We start from the raw sequence: 24,793 nt of genomic DNA, 5'->3' as shown, positions 1-24,793 counted from the left end.
TCAAATGATTTCCAAACACATTAGTCTACTGCTGCTGCCACATGCCCGCTAATTAATTTCTGTGTTGAACTGTTGTTCGTCTTGTTTTTTTTTTTTTTTGATTATTGTCATTATCCTCGCCATGTTTTAGCGTAATATCGCAGAGCTGAATTACAGCCTTAGGTCGCCTGCTTGCACGCCGTGAGGCACCGGGGTGTAACCATCGCTGCACGCTGACTTTCTAACACTGTTACCTCGCCTAATGCTTTTTTGATATTTCGGATTGTCGACGGGTCACCAGAAGCCCTTGAATGGCGGATAGAGTGAAGCTCCCTCAGCAACATGCAACTTTTACCAAACGTTGTTTTGGTCGTTCGTTTCTGCGAGCTGATGATTCCTCAGAGCCTTTCCTGAACGTTTCGCCGCCCGACCGTGTAACACAAGGGCACATCCGGATTCTGCCCTCCGAGCGATGTGGCGATTAGTGTATGTAGTGTCGCTGTGTGTTTAAAGGGCGCCCCAAGGCTGGGGGGGTGGAGACCCATACTACAGTGACAGTGGGATACCTTTGGCGAGGGCCTTCACCTGAACAGCTGTGGTGAAAACATCCATGAAGTTAGTGGCTATGAAACCTCAGTATCAAACCGACAGTTTCCCCGAAGAGGAAATATGTTAACTACACCATTTTCTGGTTTTTCCCAGTCAGAATGTCAAACTGATTACACTGTACGACACTGGAGATTCGGGATTCAAAAGTTTGTTTTCATATTCACAGAAAACAGTCACCATATAGTAAATTGCAAATGTTGCATATCCTTCCAGCCTGTAAACACAAATCAAACACAAAAAAGGTGCTTTAAGATTAAATAAATGCGTTAGGGTGTGTTATATGTGTACATTAGTCCTCATTTAATGATGAGTACTCCTTTATTTGGAAGTAAGCAAAAAGAAGCCATTACTACTTTTGTTTCTCAAGCGTCGCCTTACGCAAGGGACACCGGCAACGGCTCGCAAGCAGGAAATGCAGGACCAGGGAGCGTTCCGCTAACGACTGGGCGCGATCCGAGGCGACCGCCAGGCAGTCAGTGGGAATCGACGATATTAATTCCCTCTCCCCAGCGTTACAGCTGTTAAGCGCAGAAACGAGGGGGGGAGCAGATTGGCACTTGATTGAGAAAGGAGCAGCAAACATACCACGTGGGGGGGGAAGGTGCCAGTAGCGAACAAATATCAGAAAAAAAGAAGATATCAACTCGAGCGACACACTTTCCAGACGCATAATCCCTTCAGGGTGTTACTGCTCCCCTGCACATGCGATACTTAATAATAGTCCCCGTTAGACCGAGTGAGATAGCAATTGTTCTTCATGCTTCTCTCCCGAGCGTCCCTGGTGGTTCCGGCCCAGGAGGCCTGTGCCATTGGACCTGCTGTCGTAGCAGAACCTGTCACTCCTCCGCAATGTGCACATGTCAATCATCCTCCTCTCTCTGCCTCCTGACAATCTCTACACTTTTTTTTTTTGTTTCTCTCCATTGTCGTCTTAATCACTGACAGAGCTCAGTTCCACAGATTTGTCTTGCTTTTTTTTTTTCTTCAGGAAAAAAAAACTTTTTTCATTGTTGATAGTCTGAAGGAAGCAATCAATGTAGCTAATTAAGCGCCGTGGGACAAGAAGATTGTACATCTCTGGTGTCTTACAAAAGGCTGCAAGGGGAGAACTATTTGTTAATTGGTACAATCACCTGAATCTAAAATAGTGCGCGAGTGGAGAAAAATAAGACGTTAGACGACACCGGCAGTGGCGCGCATGTGTTCGTGTGCGCGCAGTTCATGCAAACGAAGACTGCCTGAAGTGGACGAAATTTGATGGCCTTCCTTACAACTGCCTACGTGCTTTAATTTGGCCACAACCTCTTAATTAGCTCCACAAAAAAACGAGAAAAAAACAGTCAATGATTGTATTGCCGCATAATTATGCTCATTTTAATAAATCGGTTGTAGCATCAGATTTTATTACTGCTCACAGATGGAGCTGCGCGCCTCTGCTTGCAGTAACCTTTTATTTTACTGCTACCTTTCCTCTAACAGGGAAGACCACCCCGCGACCCAGTGCTCTCCCTCTCCACAAGACGACGCTGGCAGCATCGCTTGGACGCATTCCATGCATCATAGCTGTTTACTAATTTGGTATGCTAATTGACTAATTAATTTGGTAGCAGGAGATTAGATCGCACTTGAAAATAAACTGCTCGATGAAGCAGGGGCCGCTCTCTGCTTCCAAAATGTTTGTAATATTTCTTTCACGCGCGCTCCCACCCCCAGCCTTTGCCCCATGTGCCGCGCACCAGCATCCCACCCAGGTAAGAGAAATGACGCGCTTTTAGGGGAGCGAAAGCGGGCGCCGCGGAGCCTCTCCGGCTGCCAGCCGCGTCGGCGGTATTGCGCAGATCTCACCGCGGAGACGCGGAGGTCCGCGGGACTTAACGACTCCCGGTGATGGTGAGGAAAAAAATCTCTTTTGCGGGTTTGCAGGTGGCAAGCGACGGAGTCCCCTCTGATGGTGATAATTCTGCTCTCTGTTGGTTCACAGAATCATTTTAAAATAAGGCAACTAACATCACCACATTTTTACCGCTATCAAGGTCAGTATTATAGTTTTGTGAGAATAAAAACCGAATAATGTTGGTACCATTTGTTTTCAACTGGTAAATGAAACATTTATGTGAATTATTTTTTTATTTCTTCGTTTTAATTGTTCCAGTCAGTGACGAACTTGCGGCTGATAACCACTAGGGGGCAGACTGAACTTTTAAATGGTTCATCAATTTTTTTTAACGGTCTATATAGTCCTTATTTCTGATTCTTACTGGCCAAGCCCCTAACAGCTGAGCATGAGAGAACGTCGGGTTGAAACTGAGACCAATATAATGTCATTGTCTGCATATATATATTATTTTAGATCAGTGGACAAGGCCCAATGCTTTTCTTTCATTTTCATGCATTTGCTTATTTTTCCTCCACAAGGAAAATGTTTCCGACACAAGCAGATGGGCTGAACATATTTCCACTTTCATCTGGGCCATTTACAGAGATGAACCCCTACCTTCCTTAGAGCCTGGATGTGGTCGTTTCCATGGTGATGGGGGGTGGGTGGGAGATCAGCTGGACTGCTCTTCTAAGTCCTGGAAGACTGGGCATTTTCCAGTGTGGAGATTAAGGGTTTGTCCACAAGGTGGCAGAACTGAGACACAAAACCGATCTAGTTGAAATTTAATTGCCCCCTACTTATTTAATTAAGGCCACCAGCTTATTGTTCCAAGGGCCATTGCAATTCATTCTTCACCTCTCCTGATTATAACAATTAAACTCTACGCATCTCGCTCCCCTAACGGCCCGTGGTGTGAGCCCTTTAATCAGACTAATGTCTACTCTGCTAGCCTCCAGGTCCAACCCAACGTCACACTGCTGCTGCTGCTAGGTCGACGTTTGCCCAATAGGTATATCTGGAAAATTCTGTGTGAAGATCTCTCCAATATGGCTTCCGCTATGGCCTGATCTCGTCAAAATGCCAATGATTTTCACCCTTCTTGTTGACTATGCTATCCTCTGTCACTTATATAGTGGGCTCGCCATTTCAAAATCGCTTCACTAATACATGCCTGAAGGATTCCATCCATCCATCTTACCAGGAAGGCCAGGAGACCCTCGTCGATAGGCCGGGCCATCGGGGAACCCACACACCCGCAGCATGCAGTCACACACTGTGGATGTTTTAGAGATGCTGGTTCACCTAATTGCATGTTTTTTGGACTTCAATGTCCTTAGGAAGCCCAGACGTGTGGAGAACATGCAAACACCACTGTTTAGCATTTTACATGTATGCTTTTAAATTCTGTTCAGTAGGCTGTTTGATTTTTCTCATGTTGTGTCGGTATCTGATATTTTCTCTATTATGAACTCATTTCTGGTTTGAAAGCATCGTAGATAATCAAATTTGCGATCTGGGCAAAGCAGTGATGCACAGAACTAGCTTGCTATTTTAAAATGTGTAATTCGTAAATAAATCAGAGTGCTTTCAGTGACACAGATTGGTCATGAGAGCACATTCTTGACCCCATCCCCAAACACATCAGTGTTCAATTTTTTTTGGCTATTATGTTCAAAACACGTTGTCTGTCTTCCAATATTATTTTTGTTTTCCCAGTGGGAGACGCTGTTAAGGATTACTACTATGATGTGACACATTCTGCACTGTGTGACAGGAACGCATTCCTCCTAATATGTGAGCACATCCAAATATATACACACACACACACCCAAAGGCATGTTGTCTTTTCCCTGTTACCGTGCTGTGCAAAACCATAGCAACGAGTGACAGGAATGAGTTCGGCGAGTGTTTTATGTCTGACCTGGTCTTCAGAGGAAGTCGGCAAAGACTGAGGCAGGGCTTGACATGCATCCAGTATGGTTGTGGTTTTACAGTGACTCAGCAGAGAGCAGTACTATATGTTATATTTTTTTAATCTTTAGCAAAGCAAGGTAAAATTAGTGTTATGTCTCTTTGCCCCAGAATACAGCTTCCCCTCTCCCCATGTGAACTACGATCATGCCAGGTAGTGAACAAACAAAAATAATGTCTACAAACGCGTGAAAGATCAGAAGCTGTGGTTGATGTCATTTTCATGGGCTTGAGGAGCTAGTGTTCTCCACCCTATCAGCGAACATAAACAACCGCACGCCCCCCCCCCCCCCCCCATATCTCCCCCTGCTCCTGAAAAACGTCCCTCCCTAAGCTATCAGTGGCACCACTCGGCTCAGAGCGACCCGGGAGGGGGTCCATCTTGTTTGACAGAAACTCGTGGTCACCATGTCGGACAGAAATTGTATTAAACCAGGCGTGAGCTCGGGATCAAATCACATCTACAGCGGCCCGTGCATCAGTGGCTGCACCTTATTAAAAGCCGGGAAGGCTGCTATCAGACAGGGCTACGTAAAACAATAACACTTCTCTAGATGGCTTCATTATAAACTACTATTAAGCTTAAATTACACATGCGTGTCCCCTGTGGAGAATCAATACAACGTTCCGCGGTTGTTGATTAAGTATTTGTGCATGTTTTCAGCAGCTTCCATAGTGACAATCAAGACGCGTTACTGTATTTATAACAACATGACAGGTGTTCTGCCATCCATCCATCCATCCATCCATCTTTTTAAACATGAGTCTATCCCAGGTGATGATGGGTACAAGGCAGGGTGAGGAAATGGGAGTAACGCCCATACAGACACTATATGACCATGATAATTCTTCACAGGCTAGAAGGTGAGGCTATAAGACTGCAAGAAGACACACTGTGTCTCCTAAAAGGGGCTCTCCTCCAAATTTTTAAACCTTACACAGCTCAAGTTATGTTTAATCTCCTTTACTATGTGACTGGCACGATGACTTTTGCGATGTGTGAGGTTTTCAGTGCATCGGAAGCTGTCAAATTCAGGACGTTTTTTTTTCTAGCGGAGTCTTTTCGAGAATTCCTGAGGTCATTTTTTTTCAGTACTGCTGAGGACCGTGTCTTAGCCCCTGAAAGCATAACGCCATAGATGGATGGCTTTTTGATAGCTGTCATTCCTTATGGCGGTGTTTCCAGACCAGACGGTCCGTATTTTTGGTCCACAAATATGTGGGCTGTCTGGAAGTGAGCAAAAATGGGGAGCGTCTGATGGTCCCCGAGGACCGGGAAGAGAAACGCTGCCTTAAGGGATGGGCAGGCGAGCCGGTAGGGCAAAGGGGCTGGACTGAGATTCCAACAACCTGCCCCGTGCTGTGACAGGACTGTCAAGAAAAGGGAACAAGATGTCATCCCAGGACCCGACGCATTTGGGGCCCGGATGGCGGAGATGGCAGAAACAGCGATTTGCGCAGTCTGCGGTAATTGGTCAGTACGGGACGCCCAAGGCTCTTTCCCCCACATACAAACGCTATTTGGAGGCCATTACGTCGGCCGATTGGCTTATTTGCGTTAACTACAGCCTACGTCAGTGCGAGACCTGTGCACTGTCATACAGAGTAGCTGATGCCTGCGGTAGATAGAACGCTGAAACACAACATTTGACCGCGGTGACTAGCTCTCCCCCCGGAACTCCCTACCTGCTTAAAGCCTCTCTCTAAATACCATATGTTTATAAATGTGACAAGCAGCTTTTAGAGCTATTCGCACAAACAGGTGAATAATAACTCCTGGGAGCATAAGAGCACACTGCCCCCCAATGGCGAAACACGGTAACTACGCAGACGCTGAAACTAAGAAAAGTGACTGAAGTTTTTTTGATACTCTACCTGTATGTGTGATAAGTAGGTAAATTAAAGGACTTTCTTCAGATCAAATGTTTTTTGTCTCAGGGTAAAACAGAGGGTAAGAAACCCAGGCAGTGTGGCCTATTGGCTACTCAATTCAATTCAAAAAACTTTATTTGTCTTCCGGTGTGACCTTCAGGTCTGCCGGTACATGGGAAAACACTGACATCGGCCCGGACACTAATGAAAACGCTCGCAGATTCCTGGGAGTCGTAAACATTCTTTCACCGTAATTAAAGGTTAGTAGAAAACATAACAATGGGAAGAGGGTGATTCAGTGTTTTTCTCCGGCAGCCGGCAAGGCAGAGATGTGTCACCGGCCCGGATGTGCAAGGGACCCAGTGAGGAGACTTGGCCGCACCAGTGGGGGTAGATGTGCCGTTTAGGCGGATTGGATAAAGGGTGGCGATGGGTTTTGAGGGAAAATCTTTATTGGCCATTTACGCCTGTGTATACTAGGAATTTAAATTGGCAGTATTGGTCCAAAAACATGCTGAGGCTAATTGGGGTGAGCAAATTGCCCGTAGGTGTGAATGTGTGAGTGAGTGGTGTGTGAGTGAGTGGTGTGTGAGTGTGCCTTGCGATGGGTTGGTGCCCCGTCCTGCGTGTTTCCTGCCTTGTGCCTGTACCCTCCTGGACCTTGAATGGGATCAACAGTTACAGAGGATGTATATATGTATGGATGGATGGATGGATAAAACATTATCTCCCTAATTGGGAATAGAACCTGTGTCATAGTGGTGATCACTATCAGTAAAGTGTTTTTTTCTCTTAGTCCATAGGGTGCCTCATGCCCTGTGCTGTTTGCCGTAGGTTCCAGCCTCACTGAGACCTGATAATCTATAAGTTGCTGTGGAAAACGCATGGATGGATGGATGGGTAGATTGGACGACGATCTCCAAGATTAGAGGAAAAGCAGCCTTGAGTGGACTTTAATATGCCAAAATAGATGTGCTTGTTTCCATCTGAAATAGATGGTTCCCTCTTCAGCGGAATGACGGATGAAAACTCCTCAGTAACTGTGTTATAATTCTGCATAATGCAGGCAGCAAAATCGAGGGGTGTTGGGGGTGGGCGGGGGGTGGGGGGTGGTAAGTGACAGAAGGTGCTGCATGCATGGAGGGGTGGATCATAATCTCATTTTCATGTGCCAGGGCTCAGTTCTGTCCATACTGTTCTTAGTGGGCCACGCGTCTGATTGGATTAGGAGGGCGACGCCCACGTCTGGACACCAGGTATGTCTGCATGGGAGGGGGACCCTGCTGTGTGAGCAAGAGGGTCCTCCTCTTCCTCCTGGTCGAAGAACGTACAGCACAGTGCGGACAGAACAGGGGTTCATCTGTATCCCATTTTCTGGAGAAACCCCTTCAGGATACCAGGGGCCAGCAGCACACATGACAGAGCGACGTCATTCCCCTTCACTGCGTAAATGTGTCGATTCGCTCCTGCCATTTACTCCCCTGGGTTACTGCTGCATTATCAAACAAAGGTTTAACTCAGGGTTGTCTGACTTTGGTCCCGGAGGGACACGATTCGGCTTTGTTTGCAGTCTTCCCTGCACAACACACACCTAAGTCAACTAATTAGCAGGTTTAGTAGGTGTGTTTGAGCAGGAAAATCTGCTGACTGTGTTGGGTTCTAGCCACCCCATATCCCATCTTGGCCTCCTTTTTTAAGACATGCACACATACAGATGAGAGCACAAGTCCAGCCATGCATCCGGTATTCCTGGGGCATTTTTTGGGGCATTAAAGACCTTGCTCAAGGACCCACTGCGAATGTGGTTGCTCCACCAAGCATGGGACTTAAACCAACAACCTTCTGATCACCCACAGATAGGTCTAACCCACTGAGCCGAAGACCACCCCACCATCACCCCTGCTGGTCATGAATACAGCCACTGCAATAAGTATAGCTGATTAATTGTTCATTTCAGATCATCGTGTCTTGGTGATGCACGCCATAGCTTGTTTGTGAGAACGCATTAAATACGCGCATGTGTGTGTGAGAGAGACTGAGAGCGATGCTGCCACCGTCACAACACACCGATGAACCGCAGTTCCAAACAATTTCTCGGCTGCCTTTGCAGCTTTTGAGCTTTGCGTAAATGGCAGCAGTTTATTCTGTACCGTTGCAGCCATTTTATGTTGCATGTTGTTGCTGCCCAGCACAATGCGACAGGCATCACTGTTTGGTCCTGGGCTGACTGTCGCATGTGTTTCTGCCCCTAAGTGTCCAGGACAGGTTGCTCGCCAGCCTCTGGCTCCTCTGGTACGCTGTTCCCAAATTTTTTGTGTTGACGTTCCGAAGCTAAGCTCCCAGCTTTTCTCACAGACTGCCACCCCCGTCCATCTCCTACGCCGCCCCCCCCAGGACACGGCACTCCGCGGATAATTAGGAGAACGGTGCGGAGAACAACCCGCGGATGGGAAAATATTTACGCAACCGCCCCAACAGCCATTTAATTAGGCACGAGGCGAAGGAGTTTCGGAGTGAGGGGGCGCTGCTGGGGGGGGAGGGGGGTTAGCTAACTTGGTTGGTTATTGAATCTGTCATAATTAGAAGCCCACCCACCTCCACAGCGTGAAACTTTTATATCAGCACTTCAGATAAACCCCAGAATGTGGGAATCTGTGGCACATATGTGCAGGCGTTCCGGAAGGGTTGCCACGGATCATCCGAGCATGTGTGTTACGATATCCGTGGCGGAGCAGGCTGATGCCCGTATGTCCGGACGAGAATCCACCCCCGGTTCCCTTTTTCTGGCCTTTTTCTGACGTACCGGGCACAGATCAGCCAAAAGAGGGGGGGTGCTTGCCATCTTGGGACCTGGCTCTCTCCAGGATCCGTGCTCTATTGCCCAATTGCTGGCAGCCCTTGACAAGTATCCGTATGTAATGCCTCTGCTCACCAGGAGGGGGCAGGCCGCAGGTTCTCTGGGTCTCTGTCTAATCCAAGCAAAGCACAAAGATGGGCAACGCAGCCTCTTCTGGGACGCCAGATAAACGTGGCATCACCCAACTATTATTAAACCCAGCCAACAGCCAAGGCTGATATCAACATTACCAGCCACGTTCCAGCGACTCTCTTTACAACTCTGCTTGTGTCCTGTGACGTTAATGGCTGTTCTTTCTCTAGGTATTATTCAGTCTCATTTTTGTTAATGTGTCTGGTAATAATTTTCAATTTTTCCTCATATTAGCAAACATGCTTGATTCCCTGTACCATGAAAATAACACGTATGAAAACGCAAATCTCTGTTTGTTTGTGTGTCTGTCTGTTTGACTGGAACAATGTGCATTGATAACTGCTGTGAATAAGCTGGGGTAAACCAAAAGCCTAGTTTTTATCTGTAGTCATGGGGAGATTTATTGTTTCATCTGTAGCCCACGACAAGATGAGGAGAACATGCCAACTCCACACACGGACGGAGACTCGAACCCAGGTCCCAGAGGCGTGAGGCAACAGTGCTAACCACTGCACCACCATGCCACCCCCCTCACCCTTACCAGAGAAGCAACACACATGAATTCTCACATCCTGAGGGAGATGGACAACACTGGTGCAGAGTCAAACAGCAGCATTGAAAACTGCAGAGAGGGACAGTTATAGGTCCCAGGGGGCGCTGTAACGTCCCACAGTCCTTAGTGAGCCATCCTTTATGTGTTATAGTAATAACAACACCAGCAAATTAAGATTTAATGTGTAATCTGATGACTAACACTGTAGGCTGGAACCAAACACAATGTGAGTCAGTCGTAAAAGTAAGTTTTGGCAGTGAAGCAGTTTGATGGCTTTGGTGGAAGCAGAGCAGATCCAGCATAAACGCTTCTCCAGGAATCACCTTAAGGTCTGCTGCTTTTAGTCACAGCATGATGGCTGATTCTTCTGGCAGAGAAAGTTCCAGAACAAATGGCAGGCATCAGCATAGTCCCTGACGCACGTGTCCTGAGAGATTCATGTCACAAAGCGGGGGAAAGTTTCGAAAGTCAGTGAGGCCTAGCGTGGGTCATCACCTCCCCCACCCTTCACTGGTGACCGTTTGGTTGTTTGAGTTCAACCAGAGTCCTAAAAATGTCCATGTTGACTCAGATGTGGAGATGCTTCCTTCGCGTTATGAGCCAACTTGGGTCTTCAAATTGGGGGTGGGAAGGGAACAAGCGAGGGGGTGTACTGTGGGATTATGTCCCAGCCAGTTCCCTCTAGCCTATTAGTTTAAAAAAAGGCCTTTGAGATGTGCCCCCCCCACCTCAAAGTTCATGTTTCCCATAAGTCTAAAGTATATAGTTCCCACATGCTGTATATACATCCTTGTTGTTAAAGTATGTCGACAATATTGGGTAAAAGCAAATAACATTTGGCTGTGGTATTAGTTAAGTACCAATGTATAATCATAAGATCCAGCCTTATCATAGTCCTACACTGAGTAAACAGTTACAGAAAATTGATTTTTTTTCCCCCAATTGGGTCATTTTGCTCATTCCTAAATGTGCCATATTTTCTTAATTGCACTGCTGATATGTGCAATATTTAATATTTATTGTATGGTCACAAGGAGAAAAATGCCTGTAACATAACACTTATTTTCTTTAAGCCCCTACTTTTTGTTATCTTACATTTTACATTTATTAACATTTTACATACTTATTTTTTCTGTATTTGCATCCATCCTTGAATTCTTTATTGTGCCAACAAGGGTAGACCTCCAATTCTGTTATACTCAGTGCAATGATAAAAAGGCATTTATTCACGCATTCATGGATGAACGTTAATATGTGTTTTGCTATAAATATAATGAGCATTTTTAGCCGAGGATGTGCACGACACTTAATGCATGCGCATCCCGCTAAATGCAGCAGGCTTAAGTCACGTGGGGCCTTTCACAGTAACAGCAGCAGGAGTCCGACCCACACAATCCACTGTCCTACACACAACTCTCCAGCCAGTCCTCTTAACTACAGGAACCTATTTGCAAGTTAATGTTTTTTTTTCAATATCTACCCCTTTTTACAAGGGAAATCAGGATGAGAAAAATTTAATCCAACTTCCATATCCAATATTCTTATTTATATTAAATATTTTAATATTCGGCTTTTATACTATGCCATAAAGTTTGTCTTTTAGGTGCAGCGAGGTAATATCAGTCCTTTAGAATAAGCCTCCTCTTTGGAGCACATTATGTGCTTGTTCTGTTGTGAAATTAAGGCTTTTAACAAACAGCCTTAATTATGTGGTCTGGACATTAGTGACCACGCGGTTGTGCACGATAGCTGGCGGCTAGTATTAGCTGCTCTCTGTGGCTGTACCAGGCTTCGTAAATTAGATCATCCTGAGAAACGGCCTCTCTGCTCTATGTCCAAATCACAGATTTTGCAGAAAATCAATCCGGCGTGCTGCATTGTGCTCAGAACATATCTATCCATTTGTTGTCTGACGCTGCCTGTAAACACTGGTTAGTCTACTGACGACCAACGATGGGGGAGGGGGTGGCACTCCCGCATCGGGGTGAAGTCAGCTAATAAGGTCCTATTCACTTGCAACCACAGACTCCCCCAATCACTCTCACCAAGGGGGTGAGGGGTTTATATTCAATATTAATGTCCTGCAAATCTAGACTGTGTAGAGTGCTATCCTGAATGATTTCAATTTCGAAAGGTCCTCAAATGGCAGTTGTTTCAGGTATTGTCCAGAGGTGGAAATTTCAGGTCCAGAGAGTCCAAGTCTAGACCAAGATTTTGTTTCAACCAACCAGTTGAGTGTATTTGACTCTCCCTGCCGGCCCCTGGAGGATGGGCTCCCCCTTTGAGTCTGGTCCTTCCCAAGGTTTCTTCCTTCTTGGGAGTTTTTCCTTGCCACTGTCGCCTTTGGCTTGTTCACTGGGGGCTTTGGGTGCGGATGCTGTAAAGCGCTTTGAGACGATGTAATGTCGTGATAACGCGCTATACAAAAATAAATTTGTTTGTTGTTTGTATAAAGAGTCACAGTCACAGAGTACTGGTTAGTCCAAATAAAATCTTGGTCTGGAGTTTTACTTTCTGGACCAGAACTTTCCACCTCTGATTATTGCCTGACCCTACTTTCTCATAAAATGTATGTCATTTTAGATACAGACATCTGCTACTTAAATATAATGTAAATGTAGCCCTGTGTTACCCAGCTGGTTCTCCTTCATTTTTGGCCATTTCTACTCCTCTTCTAAAACACTACGCCAAAGAAAGTTCTCCTTTCTCCCACCCTTCCCCACGACATGTGAATCTGTCCAACCTCTCTGCAGAGAAGAAGCCTCACAGCGATGCATCTCGGGGAAAAAATGATGATGTAGACGTGACACAGATGCTACGCTAATACAGCCGGGAGCCATTAGAGAACTGAGCACTGTGCTTTCTGCAAGCTTCAGAAACAAACAAGTCACTCAGGAAGTCGGTCTGAAAGACCTTTACCGAGTGGTTGTTGTCTTGAATCCCAGTTGGGGCTGCTCAAGACCAGTCCCACGCCTGCTTGGTTTAAAAGCCGAGCGCGGTGACGTTTCCCCGTGCCACATGTACGCACAGCTTGTGGGAGAGTGTCCGGCCTATGCAGTTATGACATTTTAGAATAGTGAGACGCTCCTGTGTTTTCAGTAGCGCAAATAGCCGTGGTTTCCATGACATCACAAGAGCCTTCCGCGCTGCCAGGGGTGACCCAGCCGATCGTAAGTGGCTGAATCCGGATGAGGAGGGACACCCCTTGTGTACAGCCTCCTGTTTCCCGGTTGCCCGCCATGCTTCCCAGAGCTGATCCTTCAGAAATGACCACACCCTGACGTCCTTCCACATGTGTAAAGCCTGAGTTACAAAGATAGGTGGCCCACCTGTGTGGACAATATTTTTATAGCACCTGGGTGCATCGCCTGTGCTTTGTTGAACTATGGTTTCAATAAGGAAGGAAATTCAGCAGATGTCGTCCAATAGATGTATTTATTGAACGTTTTTTTTTTTTTTATTTAGGTTGAACATTTTGCTAAGGTCCAGACTAATCAAGCGATCTCTGTCAAAGATCGTCGTGACTGACCTGAATAATAATAGCAGCAATTGCAGTTGTAAATGCTTTCGTCCCCCTTGACAGCATAAGAAGGGGTCATTTCAGGAGACTTTTCTCAATACACATTCTGTCCAAAAGGACAATAAAACTAAATGTACAACTTTGAACTCCTTGGGCCACCATGATCTTTGTGGTTCTGACGAGTGCTTTCCGATGTGACTCCAACACATCTGCGATATATGTCTTATCTTAAAAAGAATTTCAGTCCGTCATGACCCATTTCCTTAATCGTTACGCCACCTGCTGGTTCAAATGCAAAACATGTTTTGGATTTAGCCCAAAATGCAAGTCAAATGAAAACTCTTTCCCAAAGAATGCCATCGCAAAGATTTATTTACATCTAAAGCTAACCGTAAAAAGTGTGTAGCTCGTTTTCCACTGCCCCGGGAGGTAATTAAACAAAAAGTAACTACCAGTTCATTCCAGTCTCTTACTAGTGAAGAGTGGCTTTTAAATTAGCCCCAGCTGCCTTATGTCCTTTACACCCAAGGTAAACTAAACAGTGTTGGCATTTCCCCTTGGAATTAAATATTATATTAACCCTGACTCTCCCAAAAGTGACATGTACGCACGCTGGGCCTTGACCCGGGGATTAACAGGGGGAGGGGGTTATGTATGGTTCACAAAAATTCTTATTGTAGCTCTCACATAACTCTAGGTGACGCCCGCACGCAACCCCTCCTCAAGATCCGCTGAGTGAATTTCGGCCTCCGCTCCCACGCCGCCCACACCGTCCACCATCCATCGACCCGTTAAGTGTCGTCTGGAACGATCCTCTTCTAAAGCTCACAGATTCGCTGTGTTGGCTCCCCCGTAACGTGGAGGGTTCCGACGCGGCGGGAAGCCGACTTCTCAAGGCGTGGGCAGCTACGATGGCCATCAGACCGGGCAGATCCTGTCACTGTCACCACACCTCAGGCCTGACAACGCCTCGGAAGAATCAGCAAAATCTAACCGGAAGGTTAACCCTCCTGTTAAATAATCAGATCATTGAAGATTATAAGATGTTTCAGGTTGAGAGGAACCTTCAAAGCCCTTTTCTGGAGAGAACGTTACCTAGTGGGATGTGGTTTATTTAGACATGGTGTCTCCTGACCACAACATTTTTATTTTTATTTTACAGCCTGCCTGTAGCAGCACTTAATTCATCGGCATTTTCCCAGAGAGTGAAACATAAAATAGCTTTAGGAATGTTCTCATACTTAATTTAATTAGGTATTTTTATGACCCTAAATACCACGCAATTTCCTGTTCCCAAGGGGTGATGATTCAGTGTAGATCACAGTATTGGTCTAAGTTAGCGGCTTCAGAATGACACTGTAATTGCCTCTGTGATTTCATTACCCCGATTCCGTGATCCAATACTGCTTGTGTTCCTGAAGCAGGCTATAACTGCACCGCGTTATTCGATTTTCAAAGATTCAAAGTTGACGAACCTGTCCTCCAGGGGTAAATAACTGAATGCTGGAGTTTGAGAAATTTCGTAATTAATTTCCAGATACCTATCATGTACCACCTAACATCCCCCCCCCCCCAAGAGTGTATGATTGCCCAGCAGGTCATGCTGTCCTCTCAAGCTGCGGTTTGAAGCTGCCCCCAGCATTGTGTGCACAGTTGTATCCTATTGGTGTATTCTGGGACTTCCTCCCACAATCCTTTGTGGCAGCGACTGATACAGCACACTATGCTAGTTCTGTTTTTAGCTTAACACGATTTTTAAAAATAAACCTCTAACCCTAATTAGAAAACATTGTCCCTTGGTGGAAACCTCCTGGTTTGACTCCAAGACAACATCCTGTTCGACTGTATGTGTCTGTTTGTGTTCGACACGGGAGTTCTGAGACCGTACGGCTCCTGATCCATATCCTACGTGGTCTCGTGAGGTCTCCGTGGTGTCTCAGGGTGAATAATCTGGTCAGTGGTCAGTAACTGAATTTGAGCTAAACAAAACAGTGTTTTCCTGTGTTTGTTAATATGTATACATTCCACAGCATTTATATATTTTTTATATATTGTTTTCTAAAATATCCTATCTGTATTATTATTATTGTCATTATTATTATTTTGTGAATGAAGTGCGGTGACTGTCACACCCTTTGTAGTAAACATATCATGATGTCAGATACAAGACCAGTTGATTAGGCCTGGCTGGAAAATGGTTTTCAAACCACACATACAAGCTTTGAAAAAGTGTTTTTAATATGAGCAGTAAAACAAGAACTCAAACCTTAAATGGGACTGCGCGCATTTGGAGATGCTACGAGGCCAATCCATATGAGGTGGCTTCGGTTTATGAATATTACTACCCCTATTACCCATTATTTACATTTTCTCTCTGTGAATAAAAGAGAATACGTTACGCATTAACCCCAGTCGACTGCCCTCGGAGGGCTGATAACATTGTATCTTTTACATGTTAATAAAAGTAGTCCCACTCACTCAAAAGCCTATGTTGAGCATCTCACAAATGCGGACAGTGTGAAACCCCGTCTGACATGACGCCCGGGGACATCTGCATACCACAACAGAGGTACAGAAGAAAGAGACAAGCGTAAAAAGAGTAATTCCCAAGCCTGATAAACACATTTGGACCCCTGCCAGTTTACAAAATGTTTTATTTTCATGCAATAAGCATATTTTATCGGTCACAGAGAGACCCCATAACCCCTCACCTGCCATAAAGCTCCACTCTCCGGCTCGTGTACGTCGCTGAAGGAGCCCGCCTGGGAGATTGGCTATCAACACAACAAATTAAATCACATTCAGGTTCCTCCCGAGCTTGCTGTTGCCCCCCGTGACGGGAGCCGTGGGATACCTCTGAGGAGTGGGGGGGGGGCAGATTGGCAAGAAGATGGACACCAACCACATCCTAATCTTCACGTGTGATTTTTTTTTTACGCGTTTATCGCTGCCCCAGCTGGAAGCGACGGATGCCGCAATGAAAATCATCAGCCGGTTTCACCTTGCTGAGATGACAGGTCTCCCTTTGTTTGAGGCCGATAGAATGAGTGTGTTATATATAGTAAATACTCAGCTGACCTTGGCCAGGACATCTCCTATCTGGCAACCACAGCTTTGACAAGCCATCTTTCTTCCACATGCAGTCGTCTTATAGTGGGGGCTTTGATCGCTGTATCAGGTGCAGAACTGCTATATTAGTGCCTTGTTATAGCATCAAGATGCTGGATTCGAAGGCTGTAGTGATACATGCCCATCGCTTACACATTTCACGTGTAGGCAGCCCTCAGCAACACAGACACACACCCACACTGGAAGTGAGACCTCGCCAATAGGCACACACAGGAAGTGAGACCTCGCCAATAGGCACACAAACAGGAAGTGAGACCTCGCCAACAGGCACATACACAGGAAGTGAGACCTCGCCAATAGGCGCACACACGGAAAGTGAGATCTTGCCAATAATCATATACAGTAAGTGAGACCTTGCCAATAGGCACACACAGGAAGTGAGACCTCACCAATAGGCACACACACAAGAAGTGAGACCTTGCCAATAGGCACACACAGGAAGTGAGACCTCACCAATAGGCACACACACAAGAAGTGAGACCTTGCCAATAGGCACACACAGGAAGTGAGACCTCAGCAATACAAACACACACAGTCAAGCCTAATCAGAAGAGACTGAGGACCCCAGAGCAAGAAAGAGGGAGGGAAAAAAACACAGAAAAAGATAAAGTCAGTGTGGGCGTGGTGCCGTCTATCACGCTTGGTAATAGGAGCACATGGCCAGTAAAAGCCTGCATATTGGAGTTTTCCTTACAGAAAAATGTTCCAATCATTTGCCTTGGTCCTGCTTCCTCTATAATCTGATTGGTTGTTTTCTTTGAATCAGTCATTTTTCATTCTGCCCCCAAAACTATAAGTAAAAATGCTAAGAACATCCCTGAAGTCTGAGAAGGGAAGGCAGCCTGACAGTCTAAGGTCAGACTGCTTCTGTGCTGTGTTTACATCATGTTTACAGTGAAGCACACCTTTGACAGCGTAAGGTCAGAGTGTTTCTGTGCTGTGTTTACATCATGTTTACAGTGAAGCACACCTTTGACAGCGTAAGGTCAGATTGCTTCTGTGCTGTGTTTACATCATGTTTACAGTGAAGCACACCTTTGACAGCGTAAGGTCAGAGTGTTTCTGTGCTGTGTTTACATCATGTTTACAGTGAAGCACACCTTTGACAGCATAAGGTCAGAGTGTTTCTGTGTTATGTTTACATCATGTTTACAGTGAAGCACACCTTTGACAGCGTAAGGTCAGAGTGTTTCTGTGTTATGTTTACATCATGTTTACAGTGAAGCACACCTTTGACAGCGTAAGGTCAGAGTGTTTCTGTGCTGTGTTTACATCATGTTTACAGTGAAGCACACCTTTGACAGCGTAAGGTCAGAGTGTTTCTGTGCTGTGTTTGCATCATGTTTACAGTGAAGCACACCTTTGACAGCGTAAGGTCAGAGTGTTTCTGTGCTGTGTTTGCATCATGTTTACAGTGAAGCACACCTTTGACAGCGTAAGGTCAGAGTGTTTCTGTGCTGTGTTTGCATCATGTTTACAGTGAAGCACACCTTTGACAGCGTAAGGTCAGAGTGTTTCTGTGCTGTGTTTACATCATGTTTACAGTGAAGCACACCTTTGACAGCGTAAGGTCAGAGTGTTTCTGTGTTATGTTTACATCATGTTTACAGTGAAGCACACCTTTGACAGCGTAAGGTCAGAGTGTTTCTGTGTTATGTTTACATCATGTTTACAGTGAAGCACACCTTTGACAGCGTAAGGTCAGAGTTTTTCAGTGAAGCACACCTTCGTGTTCATGCTAAAGCAGGTTTCAACAAAACCCCCAAACTGAAGAGCCAAAACTCACTCAAATCCACAGGATACGTGGACTTCCTGTGGACTTGGAAAGTCTTGGAAATTAACAAAAGTTCTTCGTTTGATTACATGAGGGCTAAGTGAGCCTTCGTTCCCTATACTGTAACATATGATGAGGAAGCTTGACCTTGGGTCATTTAGGTCTCGCCCCGAAAATGACAAAAGGACTCTGTGAGTTTTAAAAATTCGCACTTACGTTAAGGTCAAGTGTGACCCGACACAGCAAAGTGCCTTACAGCCACGACCACGGACCCTGAACCGGAACGGACTGGTCTCCGTCTTCTGGATTTCTATACGGCTCCATTACCCAAACAAAACACCAAATGCTGAATATCTACTAGTATCAGTGCATCGATCATGGGTGGAGATGAAGGAGTCGATATCGGCCTCTTAGGTGCTATTCACCCCGAAAGTATCAGCGTTACTCTTTCCCATTTATTATTGACCCTGAACAGCAGCTGGAAGACAGTAGAGGAGCCTTTTGGGGGCGGAGGGGGGGGGGGGGGCTTCCTCACAGCCGAAAAACAAAAGGCCGAAGCCCGTTCCTCCCCACCCCCCCGGTGTTATTAATAAACGCTCCCCAGCGGGCTCACCACCACAGTGAGAATGGAGAGTGGACGAAGGGGCAGTATAAGAGGGAGCACCGGAGGAGGAGGGGTGGACATTGGCCAAGTGCAGACCATCTAGACAGAGCGGTGGGTGGAAGGCGTGGACAACCAAGCGCTCTGAATGTGTGTGCGTGCCTTTCTGGGTGCGCGCGTGTCGGTGCGTGCGTGTCTGTCCAGCGGCACCAAGGACTCGTCCCTCTCACTCTCCCCCAGAAAAGCGAATCCATTCATCAGCCGAGCACTGGAGAGCAATCTCCCTTCCTCCCGGCTGTCTTCCTCTCCTTCTCCACCTTGAAGAAAGTTCTCCAGAGAACAGCTCCTGCTCAAGGTAAGAGCATCAGCTTCTATCTTCTTATTAATCCTCTTTTCCGCCAGGGAATTCAGCCCAGAACTTATCTACATGTGTTGGAGAGCCTTCAAGTAATGGTGCTTAAAAAGCTTCAACGCTTTAACATCTGAGATAGATTTCGGAATTAACTGCAGATGTCGGTTAATCAGTTTCACAACCCAGGCAGTACAATATGCGCCCGTAACAACCTGCGAAAGTCCCTCCACAATTCAAATTGTCAGTGCAGTAAATTTCAGACTCCCAACTTCAAACTGCACCCTCCAAATGTTTTGGGGGTATTGTGTCTAAATTCTTCACTGCCAGTTTTCCAGACTTAAAATTATGTGCTATTATTGTCACTGTAATATTTTTTTTTGATTGAACTTCACATCATTGGATAGAATGATACATCCTGAATTAAGATTGTGACTTTCTCAGCTCTCCATACCACAGTAATTGTCTACTTCCTGATCAGCAGGGCTTCTCCATCTCAAAAATGCGCTCTTCAATTCAGTCATATCGCCACAGGCCTAAGGAGCAGGGTAACGCTTGCATAACATGGGGTCACGACCTCGCGCTTCCTGACAACGGACGAAAACAATGCGTTCCTACTTCGGCTAGTCTCTGGGACGTGAGCCTGTCTCTTCCAACACACCCCTAGGGTTGATGAGGATTTCGGCACTTAAACACAATAGCAACTATTATCATGGAAATTTCTGGACTAAACTGGGTTGCAGATTAAGGAGAACAGAAAACATTAATCGTTTTAATTTACAAACATGGAAGTATAAAACTGTAAATTACACAAGTAAAACTTAAAGCGTCCATGAGCAACTGAGATGACCCCCTTCTCCGCCCCCCCCCACACCCCCAGTATATCTAATGTGTATATTATGGACTACAATTAGTCTACAATTAAAAGTCAGCCTTGAACTTTGATAAATTTTGCCAGTTTGATCAGTGATCAATTTTTCCAGTCCACAATCCCATTGGCCCACTGGGAAAATTCCTGGTCCAGCCTTGATTATGGACTGGGCCAGGGGTGGGCTTGTTGTTTGGGTACCCCACTTAAAAGTCAGATCTTAAAAGAAGATCTTAGCTAGATAGTTGTTTAGCAGAACACGCTGTTTCACCATCTCCTAAAAGGGAACACGTTTATTTAATTTTTGGTGTAGTAAGTGTTTGTGGCCGGCAGGGGTCCTTGCGCAAATGAATGGTTTGAGTGGCGGTAAGCTTGTCAAGGTGGTATAAATCCACGGCTGTAACGCCTCATGGATGTCTGCCCAATAGGACCCTCTTTCGAAGTGGGACTGCGTCCGTTCATTGTCAGGCTCTCATTTTCCTTCCTGTCTTCACCCCACTTCACGGCGGCCAGGCGGCACAGCCCGAGCCAAACACCCGCACCGCCCGTTGCCGGGGGAAACACAAAAATCTTTGTCTGTCTATCAAGATACCATCTAGCAGTCGTTTCCCATACTTCTTTAATGTTTATAGAGTTATGTTAACTTCCTGATGTGGAGCAACTAAATCCACTCCCTGATTAGATTGTTGCTATTTATTATTTGTCCTAATTCAAATCCAGAAAAAAATGACAAGGATGACAAGAAAAGACGTCACTGCGTGAAGGGTTTCGTCTCATAAAATGACACAGAATGACTACACAGGTAAACACTGGTACATAAAAACACACATTTGTTAGGCCATAGGCAGTCTTATTTCTGCTACTGTCTCGCGTTTCGTGGAGAAAGCGAAAGGAAACTTCAGAGGTAATATTCGCACTTGCTTACATTTGGAGCATGATAAAATGTGAAAATGCTAACATTATACTGTCTGAACAAGCAAAAAAAAGAGCATCCATGCACACCCAGTCACACACAAGACTAGCCGAACGCAGAAGTACACGGAATATGAAAACGGCTGTATAAAATTCTCGAGATGGCAAATGCTATAAATATCTTCGAATCACGTAGACTGTGATCATGTTCTATTTTATTCCCCACGGTTTATGATTTACAGCCAACCACTGCTGTAATCATTAACGAAAGAAAACACTTTTAAATCTTAACCACTGACATCTGTCTCCGCTTTATTGCACTGGGTCTGAGGAGGAAACGCGGGGTGATGTTTCATGATTTTGTTGCCCTAGGCTCCCTAATGTCCTCCGGTTGCGACAACGTCCACATCTGCAAACAATATCATTGTTGGTATCAGGATAAAAACTGGTCTTCAAAGGCGAACTGGGGACCTCGTGTAGTTTATAGGAGAAAATGAAGTTTAACGCACACACGCTTATAATGATGGGTTTCAGTACAGCACATCCCAGACGGTTTCAGCGCAGTAGAACTCAGTAAACGGCGCGTTTTACGAGACATATTTTACTGTTATTACAGTAGAGCCGAATCTTTAGGTCATTTCCCCTATCTATGGTGGAGAAATAAGTCTTTCAAAGCGGCGCTGGTTTCAATTATTCGATGTAGGCCTGAAGAATTTGCTAAAATGTTTTAATGTTAAGTATGGTATGATTCGTTTTTAAATTGCATAGTCCATGAACTGCAGAAAACCACGGAGGGATGTTTTTAGTAAATAAAAATGTATTTCATTTTAGTCATACCACAAACATGCTAATTGTGTATAACTATTATAATTTGTTCTGTATAAAATAGCCAGTAACGTATCCAGATACATTTGAAAAGTTGATGTTTCATAGTAAAACCGTGAAATATTCTTTAAGTAAAATATGTCGTAGTGTACAGATTTCTGCAATCAGCCTAGAATGCAATAATACACAATAAGCAAGCGGCTATTCGTGAACGCGAGGCTGGCAGAACGCGCGGTCGCGGGTAGCCTAACCCAGAAAACCCGAGGCATCAGACAGTGGGCACCCTGGAGTGCATGCGCAAACAAACATCGCCTTGAAAACAGAATATACGCTGACACCTTGTGGCCAGTGAAAATACTACATGTTTATCACCTGTCTAGTATCAACTAATGTACCAATTTTTGGGCGGTACTAGTAAGCAAATCCGATAATATGTTCAAACGTGTCAGCAAAAGTTAAATTATGATAACATATACAGGCTGATGATAACTGAAGTTGCAATGACGCTGTGCTTTGTTCTGAATGACAATAATGGCTGAATGAAAAACAAATGATTTGAAATGTTTCTGCTGTGCCTCTTTTAGGAAGCTGGAAACCTTCAGCTTCTAGAATCCGCCTTTGACAGACCCTTAACCCCCCCTCCAAGCTGTTCTGTGAAGCAAAATGCAGAACGCAACCGGGGGGTGCCAGCGAGGAGATCCCGCTGAAATGCAACATGTCTGGCAGTTACCCCCTCATCTTCACACTCATCCCTGTCGTCTACGGCTGCAACTTTGTCATCGGCATCGTGGGAAACAGCATGGTGGTGGCCGTCATCTACTGCTACATGAAGCTGAAGACGGTGGCCAACATCTTCGTCCTCAACCTTGCCGTGTCCGACCTCACCTTCCTCCTCACGTTGCCCATGTGGGCTATTGTCACTGCAACGGGCTATAACTGGCCCTTTGGTAGTTTTCTGTGCAAAGTCACAGCCAGCCTCGTCATCTTCAACCTGTACACCAGTGTCTTCTTCCTCACCTCGCTTAGCATCGATCGCTACCTAGCCCTGGTGCACCCGGTCCGCTCACGCCAGTGCCGCACGGTGGCCAACGCCAGCATCACCTGCATCATCATCTGGGCCTTCGCCTTCCTTCTCAGCGTCCCCACTGCTGTAACCAGGGACGTCTTCCAGATCAAGGACTCCAACATCACTGTATGCGCCATTCTGGACAGGAACGAACTCAACTACAATCTGGTGGCCCTGAGCCTGATGAAGAGTGTGCTGGGCTTCCTCATCCCCTTTGCCATCATCATCACCTGCTACTGCCTGATCGGAAAGGCTCTGCTGGACGCCCACGGGGTGCAGAAGAGCCGTTCACATGGCGATGAGGTCCTGAAGATGTTGGCGGCTGTAGTGTTGGCCTTCTTCCTTTGCTGGATGCCGCACCAGATCTTTCACTTCATGGACACACTGGTGCTCCTCAAGGTCATCCAGAACTGCCACATGCTGGACATCATCGACACCGCCATGCCGTTCACCATCTGCATCGCCTACTTCAACAGCTGCATGAATCCCATCCTCTATGGGTTCGTGGGGAAGAACTTCAGAAGGAACCTGCTGAAGCTCCTGAAGGGGAGGGGGCCTGCAAACCCCTCCCACGCCAGCCTCAGTGCCAAGATGAGCAACGTCTCCTATCGGGCCTCAGAGCCGCTGCACCTCTCTGCCAACAGGACAACCAGTCTGCCCAGTGTCAAATAAGCAAACAATGGCATGCTTTGCTGAAGTTATAGTGTCGTCCTTTTATTTGTGGATGACAAGAAAATGGGGCTAACGGTGGAAAAAGCCCCCAGAATGACTGCTGAGTGAATAACCAAATATGAATGTAATGGTGTGGTTTTGCTGACCGCTGTAAAGAACATGTATGCTGAAGTGACACAGCAAAAGCATCAGGCATCATACTGAAGTCCATCATGAATCGCACTCATCTATATCCTCCATCCTTCCATTTTCTAAATGCTTATCCTGGTTAGAGATGGGGGGGGGGGGGGGGGGGGGTAGAGCCTATCCCAGGCAACAGAAGCAGATAGTTCAGGTCCATACACTAAAAATCCAGGCCAAGATTTTGTTTCAACCAATCAGTTGAGTACTCTGTGATTGTGACTCTTTATGCTCAAGTGATTGGTGGAAACAAAATCTTGGTCCGGATTTTTAATTTCTACACCTGAACTAGCAACCTTTGCCAGGCAGTATAGGGGTACAAGGCTGGAGTACATTCCGGATGGGATGCCAGTCCATCGCAGCCAGGTTTAATATGTTTAGTGGAATAAAAAGTTCTGCTACACAGAGGTTTTGAAAAGTGTGGCTGTGTATATAGTCAAATCACTGGAAATGAAGACGGGCTAGATGTAGAAATGTTCCCGATGTCATTCTAGAACTTTTAGTGTAAGCAGGACCTATAATGCAGTCGTCTTCGCCTGTGTTTCTCTGTGACGTCATAAAACCGATCGACGCTGCGTCTTCGTTAACGTGACATGAGTGGAGACTAACTGACTGCAGGAGCTAACATGCAATGAATTAATGAATGAGAAATGGGAGCGTGACAGGGGTATCTACAGCGGTCCGCAAAAAAACGCTTTTTCTTTTTGGTTGTTTGTTTTTTTAGGAACCCACTGCCCTATGTGGAATAGTGCCTCTGTATATATGAATCTTTACTCTGTTGTTTACTGTAATTTTTATTTATAAACATGGCCATTTATTAAGTCATGCTTAAAACCCTAAAACGTACTGATGTTTTAGGGAGATCTATCGTTATTGTATGGGTTATTTAAATGTGTAATAAGCACAACCCCCCACACGGGAAATGTTTCCGTCCTTTTTTTCCCCAGCAGTGGCCTGAGATTATGCAAACATGATATTTGTGTCGCCTTGCAGCCAACATATACCATGGTATGTACCATGGTACAAAGTTGTTCCTTGGAGTTTA

The 24,793-nt window shown here is 45.7% G+C and overlaps 1 protein-coding gene and 1 long non-coding RNA gene across 2 annotated transcripts; both read left to right on the top strand.

Moving 5' to 3' along the window:
- The first annotated feature begins 2,205 nt into the window (after nt 1-2,205).
- On the top strand, nt 2,206-3,689 carry LOC125716824 (uncharacterized). The gene is made up of 3 exons (XR_007384410.1): nt 2,206-2,339; nt 2,512-2,621; nt 3,004-3,689. It is a non-coding gene; the product is annotated as an uncharacterized LOC125716824 (long non-coding RNA).
- A 15,206-nt stretch (nt 3,690-18,895) lies between these two features.
- agtr1a (angiotensin II receptor, type 1a) lies at nt 18,896-24,671 on the top strand. Its single transcript, XM_048989974.1, has 2 exons — nt 18,896-19,231; nt 22,415-24,671. The coding sequence occupies exon 2, from the start codon at nt 22,546-22,548 to the stop codon at nt 23,566-23,568; it is 1,023 nt and encodes a 340-aa protein (XP_048845931.1). The 5' UTR covers nt 18,896-19,231; nt 22,415-22,545; the 3' UTR covers nt 23,569-24,671.
- The last annotated feature ends 122 nt before the right edge of the window (nt 24,672-24,793 follow it).

The sequence above is a fragment of the Brienomyrus brachyistius genome, chromosome 21 (genome assembly GCF_023856365.1).
Source record: "Brienomyrus brachyistius isolate T26 chromosome 21, BBRACH_0.4, whole genome shotgun sequence".
Classification (NCBI taxonomy): domain Eukaryota; kingdom Metazoa; phylum Chordata; class Actinopteri; order Osteoglossiformes; family Mormyridae; genus Brienomyrus; species Brienomyrus brachyistius.
Note: the sequence above shows the minus strand (reverse complement) of the source record. Positions and strands in the feature narration are given on the sequence as shown.

Coding starts and splice junctions, on each gene's coding strand:
- agtr1a (XM_048989974.1), top strand. CDS start 22,546: ATGTCTGGCAGTTACCCCCTCATCTTCACACTCATCCCTGTCGTCTAC.